Below are 13161 nucleotides of genomic sequence, written 5' to 3'. Positions count from 1 at the left end.
ATGTGGGCACTACTTTGTCGTTCAAGCACATCACATAGTGCATTTGGCATCGTCCTAAACAAAGAAAACAAAGTACTAAATGTTGAAGTGTGAATGCAGAATTTTAGCGGCACCATCTCGTGAATTGGTGGCAATTTGGAAATCTTTGTGATACCGCAAAGCATGAACTAGCGTCTGCAGAGGCCGGTTAGCGGTAAAAAAACCTAAAGCCATGCATTTCTATAGCAGTACATGTATTCATGCAAACAGAAAAGCAGCGTGCACAAAGTTCTACTTCATCTAATTACGCTACTTAGATTTAGGTGCACGTTAAAGAACACCAGATGGTCGAAATTTCCGGAGCCCTCCACTACGGCGTCTCTCATAATCATAGCGTGGTTTTGGGACGTTAAACCCCAGATATTATTATTATTATTCATCTAATTACGCAGAAATACAGGCTCTCTTTTTTTGTAGCCGCTAGAGCAAAAAGTAAGTACGTAATTGGCTCAGTCGCACAACACTATTTATAATGTGGTACATGCAAAACACAATTTAAACAATTGCAAATAAAGCAAGAAAAAACATCGAGCACAGTGCAAAACACTAATGTGACCGAAGGCCAGTATCCCATTGATTGGCAGATTGTGCTTCTCTCACGCGTAATAGGAACGTTAGGCCGGTTTCGTGCATTCATGTGGCAATGGAGGGCCATTAGGCTGCAGTCAACAACGCACTTTATTCATCGACAATCAACTCAAACCGCCTACGGCGATGCGCTGCTGCGTACATTTGTATACGCGCTGCCGACTGCCTATCCACACAAACGCGGCGATGGTGCTGCCACCTATAGCCCGATCTCGCAGTGAATGGTGGCTGCCCCTGAGTTTTATGCTGTACAGAGAAAGAAAAGGTGGATATTGCGGTTTTCTTGCGCACAGCATAAAAGAAACTGATAATCACTAAACATCACACACAAAGGCGAGTCAATTCGCTGCTGCAAATGAGGTGACTTGCTGTTTTTCCTGGCTAGATTCTACTTTGACAAGTCTTCATTCATATTTCGTCACTTCTTCATCACGGGACGTTCTGGTCTGATGTAACAGAGCGGGTGAATTTCCTGCACACTGGGCACGATTACTCTCGACATTGCCATTAAAATTTGATCATGAATATCTCAAATTACGTACAACTTTTATGATTTCCAAAAAAATGGGTATGCTATAAAGTGTGACGGCTTGCAACTTTCCCATAAAAACTGCCCTCAAGTCAATAATTAAAAGGCTAATTAATGAGTTTTTGTTAATCAGTCACTTCAGTGTCACTCGTGCTGCTGTAAAGTACTTCCACCTCAACGTAGAGTTCTTGTACAAAAACTACAGGAGCCTGACTGTCATAGAATTTGAACGCGATGGCGTTAGAGAGCTAGTGTCGCAGAAATTCCGGTGTCGGCGTCGGTCACGGTGACGGCGTCGTTGCTTGTGAGCAAAAAATCGAGAAAGAAGCAAATGAAATAAACAATAAAAATCTTCGGTCCCATTGAGGATCAAACCCGGGTTGTTTGCATGGCAAGCAGGTTTCCTACCACAAAGCCACGATGTTACTTGCAACTGTTTGGAAAAAAACACTACATAAATGCCATGTAGTGGAAGGAGTCTCCTTAACACATTTAATGTTGCATGGCAGAAGCGCACAATCGCACAAGGTGACGCTTAACTGAATCAACTGTTTCAGTGCGATTTTCGTGTGTGAAAAACTTTGAAGTACTCAGGCATGTGAAGACCGACTTCACATTTTTCACACTCACATTGGCTCTCGGACTTCTTGCCGTGTGCCTTGCAAACTAAGCACAGCCTTGAGGGATTCTTCTTTATTTTGTTCAGCAGGTGTCACGACGAAAATGAGCCCATTCGGTTATTTGTAGGCGCATTGGCGAGGCCATCAAACTACGTTTTGCACCCATCTCCGCTAAAAACCATGCTAAAGGCACACACACATACAAAATTACAAACAGCTCCAAAATGGACAACTATGTCCATCTAGTGGAAAACATATCAAACAAACAGCAAACATTATGACCTCCGAGATGGCGGGCGCGCGGCGCGCCTGCCACCTCGGAGGCCATAATGTTTGCTGTTTGTTTGATATGTTTTCCGCTAGATGGACATAGTTGTCCATTTTAGAGCTGTTTGTAATTTTGTATGTGTGTGTGCCTTTAGCATGGTTTTTAGCGCCATAAGGCGATGCTTGTTGCGGTTGGCTGGAAGCGGTCTCCAGAAGAACAAATCGAACAGTTGCCAGATAATTAATGCAAGAAGGACGACAGAATGTGACCACTTACGAATACAAGTGTCACGCCTACGCGCAGTTCATAATACAGGACCATGTGACTACATCACTGTACAATATTTTCATGAAGTTGTTTATGTGCTTTTATTTGCTTTTAATCGTGGTCAGAGGGTTGTTTTAATTGTCTCCAAGTTGTTGTAAAAGTGCTGTTAAATAGATCGAAAACCTGTACCATTACTAGATACGTCGCGCTTGCGCGTGTGTCTTGTGTGCGTGTGTGTGTGTGTAACAACACACATTAATAAGTATGCACTTAGTGGTTGAAGTGCGCACTAGGGGCCGGATTTCGCTATCGCGTTCAACTCTTAAAGGCGAAGCTTAAGGGTCCCCCAATTTTTTGTGAAAAATCTGTATTGTAAAAAAAAAAAAAATGCCCTGTATGTACTTGCGGTTGTACTGTAATAAAACCTCAGTTGAAAGTCAGCACTTTAATGCTATTTTTTCTGTACTCTGTTTCGTGCATGCTATTTCAGTTTTAATCAGTTTAAAGCACCAGAAGCAATCTCCTAGTTTTTCTTACAGGTGCAATAGTCCCAGCATTTGTTCATGTCATTTCTTGTCATTATTACTGTTCACTTTTCTGTACAGGCAACAGTTAAACTATTTTGAATAGAACTTACGGCAGTCTTTCTTGGTTCTTGTATCCCATTCAAGTTGTTTAACTAGGAGCTATGTGATAATACGTATTCTTTTTTTGCTATACAACTGGCTTGTATTGAAAACAGTTGTCACTAGGCTTGTCTTAAGCATACACTTTCTTTTATGAGTGTTTTTTTTTTTTTCATTGTATTGAGACAGCACAAATTTTTAGACATTACTGACAGCCAAAGGTGTGACAGGTTCTAATTTTCTTCATGGTGGTGTTACTGGATGACTTTCTAAGCATCGCATTTTTTATCTTTCTTAGTGCTCAAGCATAAATACTTGCTCTTGCTTTGTGATTTAATAAATAAAATAGCTAATCACTGAACATGAAGGTTAGTATAGCTAAGATTTCGTCTCCTACATATGAGCAGTGTTTACGACGTGATGTGACTTGGGTATCTGACTCAAACATACGTCTGGCACACACTGATGTGAAACAGTAGTGTATGGCTGGTGTTGGGGTCATGTTATCTTGCATAAGACTGTTTTGGGATTTTTACCTTTAGTGCAAGTGTAAATTATGTATGATTTGTTTGCCTTGACTGTTTGCAAACAGATTCTCTGCACAGTTTCCTGGCTTGCTTCACTTTGTTTACATAAACAGAACAGCTAACCAGATGCTAGCAACAATCATTGATACTGCAGAGCTTCGTGCCCAGGTATTGTGTGTGTCTGTGCAGTCAAGCCCCATATATAGTGAACACCTTTGTGCTACTGATGGTACTTGGCTCAAAGTGGTTGGTTGTGAGGAGTTGCGGCACAGTTGTTTGCACATTTTCTTTAGCTTTTGTCCCAGGCACACGACTTCTCATCCTTGGCTGAGCTTAGAATGTATATTGATTATCTTTGAGGGGACATAACGTTAAACACATTTCATTACAAGATTTTTGAAGAAAACCCACAAATCGTCGACAGAGCGACTGTGTGACTCTTACATACTATTGAAATAAGAAAGTGATGTATCTAGCAAGTCAAGAATGGCAACATCATTAGCATGTGTGAAATTTGGCACTATGTATTCTTTCACTCTTTTCATTATGCGCAGTGGAATGCTTAAAGTTAAAGGGCTAGACAACCGCTCAGAACACTAATTGAGATAACCCCACTATTGGAAAGGTTGTCTATTGTATTGGCTAGAACGAGCCCTGTTTTTCTCATTAAGCACGGATTTATAATTTTATTTCGTCACTGAAGTCTCGAAAAATGACTCTTGGTGCCCCACACGGCAAAAATGCGAAGATGCATATGATCCCCATGACGTGACCTTTTACTAGTGTAAGCTGTTAATTATCTTTATATTAGTGTTGAAATGCAGTACACTTTTTTTATTATAATCTTTTGTAACTTAAAATGTGCAGATATGCCTTCGTTTGTACTGAGAAGGACAGTAGCACAGCCTTCGCTTGACGTACATGGTCTGTCCCAAAAGTTCCCAGAATTTTTTTGTTATAAATAATTTATTCAGTATTAGTTTACAACCTCTTCAGAACTTTTTAAAGTACTCTCCCCCTGCTTTGATGCACCGTCGCCAGCACTTCACCCAATCACTGAAGGCGCCTTGGAAGCCGTCAATGGGAACCTCCTTAAGTGAGGTAATCGCAGATGCTTTTACCATCTCTATCATCCCATGCTGAGTTCCTTTCAAGGCTCTTTTGATCATTGGGAACAAAAAGAAGTCCAATGGGGCCAGATCGAGACTGTACGGCGACTGGGGCAACATTGCCACAGCCATTTTGGTCAGCAACACGAAGACAGTGAAGGCAGTGTGGCTCCTCCTCCAACTCATTTGTCGGGACTTCTGACACGATTTTCGCGCAGCTTACCTCATTTGAATATCCTCCGTGAAAACACGAACGATTGGTTTGGGTATTTCACACTCCTCTGTGATTGTCTGAACACTTAATAGCTGGTCCTTGTCTAAAACGTAGCACACTTTTGGCACCGAATCGTCCGTTTGTGGTTTCGATGGGCGTCCTGAGCGGTCGTCGTCATTGACAGACTCCTGACCTTCCCGGAACCTCTTGTGCCACATGAAAGTTTGGCTTTATTTCATTGCGTCATTGTCGTAGACTTTCTGAAGCATTTCGAGCGTCTTCGCCCCGTTTTTACCAAGTTTCACACAAAACTTGATTCCATAATGCTGCTCCAAAAACTGGTCCATTCTTTTCTTGACAAGGGTGCAGTAGATGCCTCTGCATAAAGCATGACCTGCCAAGAACAACTGCCCGCAGGCAACCGAAACCAGACTCGTTTTGAAGCTTATATCCTCCTCCAACTTCTCCACCCAAAGCACCGCCCCGCCATGCGGCGTTGGCGGCTACCAAAAAAAATTCCTGGAACTTTTGGGACAGACCATGTATGATTCGATGCTCATGAGCGGAAGCATGAAAGTTGTTAGCTGTGGGCCTAGCAGCACCTTCCGACAAGTTGGAGAAGTACGAGGAGCGCCTGGCTCATGAGGCGGTGAAGGGATTTCATGTGACGACGAGCGTTCGGAAAACTTATTCTACCTGCTTTTTATATTTTAAAAATATGGTTGAAAACATCAGAATGAAGGTGGTTGACCTTTTACTGCACAATTTTTTGTTTCGTGATAATATTATTCACAGAGTTGCACGGAAGCATAACAATAGCTATATTACAATCGAAAATAACTTTCGCGGATTTGTACCGTTTCTATAAGCAGAAAAAAAGGTATGTGCAAATTTGCAACAATGAGCAAGTAAGGAACAAGTTGCAGGGAAAACATACTCAGTGCGATTCGAACTCAAATATTTATTTGCACATGGCAATGAGTGGACGCACTCATGTTGTAGTGTGGTACAAAAGAAAGCATTGCTGTTCCTTGTTGAACAAAGCTGGTTTCCACACTTCAAGCAGTACATAATGCAGATTCGAGTGCATCCAGGAAACTTGCAGCGCTTTTCCACATCAGGTTGAACATTTGAAGGAGGAAACAGATTGTAACAAAGTGAATAAAATTTGTGGTAAAAACAGAGCTTCATGCAGCCGTAGACTAAATAGGCAGCCTGTGTAATTTGAAGGCAGGCAGAAGCACTTTTATTACACGTTCCAGGCTCGGTCAGTGAAGGAAGAGGAGTACAAGGGCACGAGAGGCGGGAATACTCGGAACTGAGCGAAGAGCGGAATGTGTAATAAAACAACAGCAACGTGCACAGTGCTTTAGCAGCATGCCCCAGAATTTAGAACGTAGAAGCACAGGCGTAAGGGTATACCTGGGACGAAGCGACGTAGTAGCACGTGAGTACGCCTAACTTCTATTAAAAAATCTGGGCATACGACCTGAAAACATGCTGCACACATGTTGAATTGAAATGGACTTACACTCGGGGTTGTCGTCACTCCTGGAAAGGTCTCTGTCTTCATTATAAGAATGAATTACTCTGCCACAGATGCGTTTAGGGCCCATTTCCGTTGCTGAGAAGAACAAACTATATATACACGTTGAATTTGTGCATCATCGAAACATTCCGTCGCCAGGAACAAACTATTCCAAGATGACAATGTTTTTTGGCATTTACACAATCGGGAGGATGTGTAACAAAACATAAGAAATTTCCCTGTGCTTTATTGTGTTCAGAAATGCACTTATAATTGGCAAAACTTACCTCTATCTATGCATGTGGGCACACATAGCGTCTGCCATGGATGTTTTTTCAAACCCGACTGTACCAAATTGGGTAAATTGAATTATCGCTTATATTGAACTGTTTCGAATGCGACAATGCTTTAATATTAATGTATAGGATCATCTACGGCTACATCAAACTAAAATAGCCTGAACACTATATATCAAACATAAGACAGCGTGAAACGTTCCAAGAAGCTGGCTTTCCCTCACAAGTGGTTGCTTTTCCTCACGGCAAGAGACTTTCCAGCATAGATTTGAGAGAGCGAGCGGTGTGATTAGGTGGGCACCATGCGGAATGAGTAGGAACTATAGATTGTCATCACGTGCTTTCCGTCATGATTCCTCGTCATTGTGCCTATCAGCCCGTGAGGCGTGGTTGCTGATCACGTCTCCATGATTCTCCGCTGCCTTTGTTAATGTGATGGCTGCCGTGAAATGTAAGAAGCTGCTGTTCTCTGCAAAGCTTACAGTAATCAACACAGTCAAATGTAGAGAAAAAATGTCTGATGTGGCTGCGGACAACATCCCAAGAAGCACGCTGAGTATGATATAAGGTGGAATAGTGGCAGCGTATGAAGATGTTGTACACACAGCAGCGTATGAAGATGTTAAAACACTGTTTACATCAATATCATATTTTCCCGCATGTAACTGGCCCTTTCTATAGCCTGCACCCCTCTCCCTCAACCAGAAATTGCGGGAAAATAAAACAAAAAAAAAACTGTGTACTGACGTGAAGCCTCCTTCTTTGCATTATCGAGAAGCATTGCTGTGAAGCCAACGTGCACACCAAAATTTGCATTGAAAATACGGCAAATTCATTAAATTGCATATTGAATTATGCGATGTATCGAACTGATTGCTGTTGTTTTTGTGAGTGCGATATATGCGTGTTCGACTGTAGTTGCATGCAATGAGCACAGATGGCAACACAAGACGGTGTGTTTTTCAAAGCAGTGTTGCAGAAAAGCAACAATGTGTAGAGGCAGCCCCAAACTACAGTGTTCTAGAAGTTTGTAGTGCGCTCACTGAGCGGCGGAGCGTGACGCACTTCATGTCGCCGCCGACAGGCGGCGCGGCTCGCAGCGTCACCTGAAACTTTCCGGCGGATTGCTGGGCGCAGCTAGCGCGCGTTGCTGTTTTGCGCGCAAGAAAAGTCGAAGTTACGGTGCGCAACACACGGAGCTTCTTTTGATGCAACTTTTCTGTGAGTTGTGAAATAAATTACTGTCGTTGTGACTGATTTACGAAGGGTGGGCGATGTTTTAAGCGGCTATTGCATAGATGAATGCTCCTCCACGTAGCCGCTGCAGTAACAGATAGGGCGTGTAGTTGGGGGGTTGAAGTTTTTTTTTTTGTCCTGCTGATCGATACGATTTTCAATGCCCTTTCGCCACTGCAACGATCATAGCGACTTCACTCTCGCCTTTCGAGCCCCACAACAACGCCTCACTTTTTTCTTTTTTTTTTATTCGCATATATGAGCTGGTCTGTGTAATAGGAGAATCTGTTGCTGGGCCTGTTGGTATACATACTTGAAGAAACGAAAAAAACAGCTTACGGACGCTTACACAAGAAGAGAAGACCCTCGCTGGAACTAGTAACAGGTTTAATGAAACCACATAACGTTCCCTGATAAGCCAAGAGCGCATGCGTCGTACATAAAACACGTGTGATTCACAATAAGAGAGAATGACATCAGTAACCACATTTTTTTTAAATAAGCTATCTCTTTCTTTGATAGTGACAGATACAGTAATGCATTTGTTCGAACCATATGTTTCCAGAATGGCGCTTCAATCAGTTCACGCGTATTAATTGCGTGGTTCCCTTACCAATAATTTGCGTGCCTTTCAGATCAGGAGAACAGCCGCACACCCGGCACTGAATGAGCAGGCAGATTGGCTCCTCCTCCTGACAGACGTCTGATCTGATTTTATTTACACAAACCCCTGCCTATGTATGCACAAATGCTTGCCATGATTAACAATGCAGAAATGGTCACGACCAATAAACAGCCGAAGACGACGTTGATCTAACAGGCACTGGAGCATCCCAAAAGGAGCCCAATCCCTACGGGTCTCCCGCTTCCTGACAGCTACTTCAGTCTTCCCTCTAGATCTCCTTTTCTGTACACGAGTATGGTTTTGCTGTGACCACCCTCCTGTTTTTTTTGTTTTTTTTTGCTTTTATTGTTACTGCGCGGTCACTCCTAGCTTCGTTGGGTCCGGCTGTTTTTGTTGTCAAACGCTGCCCCAGCAATTTTCTGCACGTACGCTGCATGCCCTATGTGCACGACCGCCGGAGGCTGTAGCGCGTCCCTCCCCTCCAGATGCAGCGGCGGACCGTCTTTGAGACAGTTGCAGTTTGCGGACAGACACAAATGCCGATCCTTCAGCAAAAGAAGCAGCAAGCAGCAGAAAAAAAGCACGCAGCACCACGCGTGCAGCAAAGCGGCACGCGTGGTGCCGATCGACAAAGGTCTTTCAAACGAATGAATGGCGTGAGCATGCGCTGCAGGGGAATCCTCCCACCATTTTTTTTTGTGGCCTCTTTTAAGTGTCACTGTGGTGGCCCTCTTACCGCCTTCAACTCCGCGTTTGTTGATCCCCTCGGAACTACATCGTAACCAGCGTAACCCCGACCAGGGGACGCGCTTCGCACCCCTCAAGAGAAGTTTTCAGGAGATACTGGCGGCAGCGCCCCTGGCGGGCGCCCAGGCTGTCGACGCGGAGAGGGCCATGGCGGCGCGGCGCAGGGATACGGCAGTGAGCCCACTGCCCCATTCTAGTACACTGTACCCAAACAGACCTTCCTTTTGTTTTGATTGCCATTTATTGGAATGTAGCATAAATGCAACAAGGTGCAGTAAAGGGTTAACCACAGTTGCACTTCCTCCTGTGAAAGCAAAACGTTGCGTGTAATGAACAGTTTGCGAGGAGGACTATGGGCATCACTATAGCTTCTCAGTGTTGCTTGAGGAGGGACTCATACTTTTTTAGTGACTTATCAGTTTGAAAAATTCTGCTTATAAAATATCCACATGCTTTTGGAATCAACCGCTGCAGGTTTAACCTCTATCGAGGGGTGCTTTTCGTTGCTCCATAAAAAACTCGGTCGAGAAAAATCGGTTTTGAGTCCCTTTAACATTTCACACACCATCGAAGACGTACAAAAGAGGATTTCTATGAAGGATGTGGCCACTGACGATAAAAAGATCCAGAAAGGATTGTGTTTTGCTTTGAACATGGGTGGCTTGTTTTACTAGATGTGCTAAGTCATGGAATAGGACAGTGTTGACCATAGGATCAGCAGCACTTGAAAGTGGCTCCGGGAAGTCCTTGTCTCAATTAGGTAGGCATGAGGAACATTCAAATGACCAGCAAACAGTACATTACAAGAGCATGTATTGCAGGTACATAGAAAATAATTTTAAAAAAAAGCACTTCAGCCTGCGTAGGGCAGTAAAATGCACCCACAACCAGATATGGTTCATCAAGAAACATTTTAATAATGATGCACTTACTGTCGACTATGTGTCACATCGCACATGGTATGTTGAAGTGCTTGCTTGAAACACTACAGTTCTGGGCACAGATTCACAAAGCTTATCACACGTGAAATGTAGCAAGAGCAGTTTGTGATTAGTCAACGTTTTGCGGGCAACAAACTGCACACTGCCCCGCCGCGATGGTCTAGTGGTTATGGCACTCGACTGCTGACCCGAAGGTCGCGGGATCGAATCCCGGCTGCGGCGGCTGCATTTTCGATGGAGGCGAAAATGTTTGAGGCCCGTGTATATAGATTTAGGTGCATGTTAAAGAACCCCAGGCGGTCAAAATTTCCGGAGCCCTCCACTACGACGTCTCTCATAATCGTATCGTGATTTTGGGACGTTAAACCCCAGATATTATTATTATTAACAAACTGCGCACTGGTGTCAGCCTACTACAAGCACGTTTTGCAGTATCTTACGCACAAACAGCTTTCTGAACCCGGGGCCTGTTCTACAATGTGAAAAACCTAGCATTTTTGCATGTTTATTGAGTCTGCAAGTATGGGACGGCGCCTGAAAAACGCCAAACACATGTTTAAATTCATAGTTGTACTGTTTTGCATGCAGACAGCTCCTCCAAAATATAGTCAGCGGCTCACTTAGCAAGTGTATTGCGTTGGTTATTTGGTGCTACTTACGTATCGCTTATCTTTTTTATCATACACATCTGATTATCACCTCCTCTTTATGGCCTGTGGTGAAATATATGCTAGAAACACAACTCGTAAGTACTTTCAAAACCCTCAGTTCTGCGGCCTCTGCGCTTTGAAGAATCAGGTTTAAACAACTTGTTGCATCTAAATTTCGTGAGAACTATGGGCCACGCCGGGACTCATAGAGGAACCAGAGTTCTTCAAAAAGGACTCTGGTATTTTTGTATGCAGTAAATGTTTGCTAATGGGAAGGAAATCATGAACACTAAAGATTTGACTGCAATTACTGTCAGCAGTTTTAAGTACCCGGCCCAATACAAGCGAGCTCATCTAAAAGACCTCGAGAAGCAAGTATACACGAAAGAGTTTAGTAGTGATGGACTTGCCTCGCAGAGCCTCCCTCAGTGGCAATCAAAGTTCTTCATTCTTATATGATGCAGCCTGTTGCTTGCTGTTTGACTTTTTTTTTGTTGTTGTTGTTGTTGTCGTGGAACACCAAAAAGCTTGTCTCGTTTTGCAATGCTGTTTGAGCAGCCAACAGCGTGGCAAGTCAGCGTTGCGCTGCAGCTCAGGCCGCCTTGCCTACTTTAAACGTAAAGAGGCTACTTTTGCATAAGGTGCGCAAGTGTGCCAGTGGTTCTAAGCTCCCTCGTGGCACCATTTTCTGGCGAAAGAAAAATTTTCAGGGGTCATCAGAAGCTATTGGTCACATGCCTGGTCCGATAAAGAAGCAGAAAAGGGCATCGAGGTGCGAAGAGAGGTAGAGGGCAGGGAGGAGATTCTTCTTTCATCTTTATGCAGTGGTTTGCGCTACCTTGGAAAAATACAGAGACCGCAAGTTTTTCAGGTGTGCTCGCTTCATAGAAAGCCTGTTGTTAGGAAAAGCTTTAAGTATGTGTTGATGAATATGTTGTGAATGCATAAGCATTGATGTTCCACTTATTTTCTCACAAAGCAGTCCTTGCATATCGGGGTACAAAGCAATGTTAAATATCAAAGTATCTGTGGCATACTTCAGGGTATACATCTAAAAAAACTGATGATAGTTAATTTATTATTTCCACTAACTGTGACATAAGCACTGACTGTCTGTAATTTTACAGTTGCAATGTAATGTGTTCAGGCTGTGTCAGCTTGCACATGACAATAATTTGGTATAGTAATGAATTTTCCAGCTTGTCAGTTTATAAGCAGACTGAACTGTTTAAATTCAGGGAGTTTCTTTGAGAATGTAGAACTAGAAGTCTTTTTATCTTTGTCTGCATTGTGCAAATGATTACCTTTTGCTGTGTTTACGACTGTGCTAGTGCCTTAATCTGTCTGGACTTCTTTTGTGTACATTGGCTGCCATGCAAACCTCCTTTGACAATTCTCCCCAAAACTTTCATCCAAATGCTGGCATATGTATTTATAGTGAAAAATGAAAGAGTGAATCTTGGAGATGGATGCTGGAAGTTCTTGGGTAGAACAACAATAGGTCTCCTGAAAGAGTATACACAGAAAGAAAAGAGGGGCAGGAGCACATTGACAGTGGTAACACACTTTACCCCAAGCACTCTATATTGATAACAAGAAGAAGAAAACCCTATTATATGACGACTCTCATTTGTGGAGGTGGTGATGAGTTGGCAGCAGGTGCCATCCTTCTTGGCATTTTGCGTATGTGGTGCACCATGAACAGCCACACAATCTGGCACAGGTCTTTGGGTGATGGAGCCCTGCTCACCCAGGTGCAAAACACAGACATGTTGATGTGGTTGAAGAGAGTAGGAATATAATTTCATGGCTTCATTGTTATCTGAATCCCTGATCGCACTGTGTTCCTCGGAAAGAAAGTAGTAATGTAGCCTTTCGATAAAAGTTATCAAGGGCTGCACAGCTTTGCAAAGCCAGCAACTTGCAGAGCTTCTGAAAAAGTTCGTACTAGTTGCACTCGCAGCAACTATCAAAGATTGGTGTATGTCAAGCTCTCTTCCCCGTCATACAAGCAATATTGTTCTTTTTTCTGTTGCCCCTGCAGGTTTGGAAAGGTTGGGAGTTGGCCCAGCGCTATAGCCATGAAGGATCCTTCACTGCCATGTGGGTCGACGGGAAGCTGCACTTCTCGTACACTTTGTGGTTCGAGAATCATGCTGTGAGTGTGCACTCATTCCTTTGATGGAACTGAGCACTTTACCTCTTCCTGCACAGCTTTTTTCATGCCATTTAATTGTAATTTTGGTGTGGAAGCCTGCGGCTGCTTCTGTCAGAGCATTGGTCATAAAGGAAAAACAGTTTTTCTTATGCACGCACATACACAACGACTGATGGGGGTGCTTGCCTTTCCC

General features: G+C 43.4%; 1 protein-coding gene across 1 annotated transcript in view; it reads left to right on the top strand.

Annotated features, from left to right (window-relative positions):
- Positions 1–13161, top strand: part of LOC119379374 (uncharacterized) — a 53348-nt gene that overhangs the window by 24864 nt on the left and 15323 nt on the right. Inside the window, exons 11-12 of the mRNA XM_037648687.2 lie at positions 3530–3632; positions 12855–12968. Coding sequence (XP_037504615.1) covers positions 3530–3632; positions 12855–12968 — 217 coding nt within the window. The remainder of the gene's footprint in view (positions 1–3529; positions 3633–12854; positions 12969–13161) is intronic.

This window comes from Rhipicephalus sanguineus, chromosome 1 (assembly GCF_013339695.2).
Source record: "Rhipicephalus sanguineus isolate Rsan-2018 chromosome 1, BIME_Rsan_1.4, whole genome shotgun sequence".
Taxonomy (NCBI): Eukaryota; Metazoa; Arthropoda; class Arachnida; order Ixodida; family Ixodidae; genus Rhipicephalus; species Rhipicephalus sanguineus.
The sequence above is the reverse complement of the archived record's forward strand: the minus strand, read 5'-3'. Positions and strand labels throughout refer to the sequence as shown.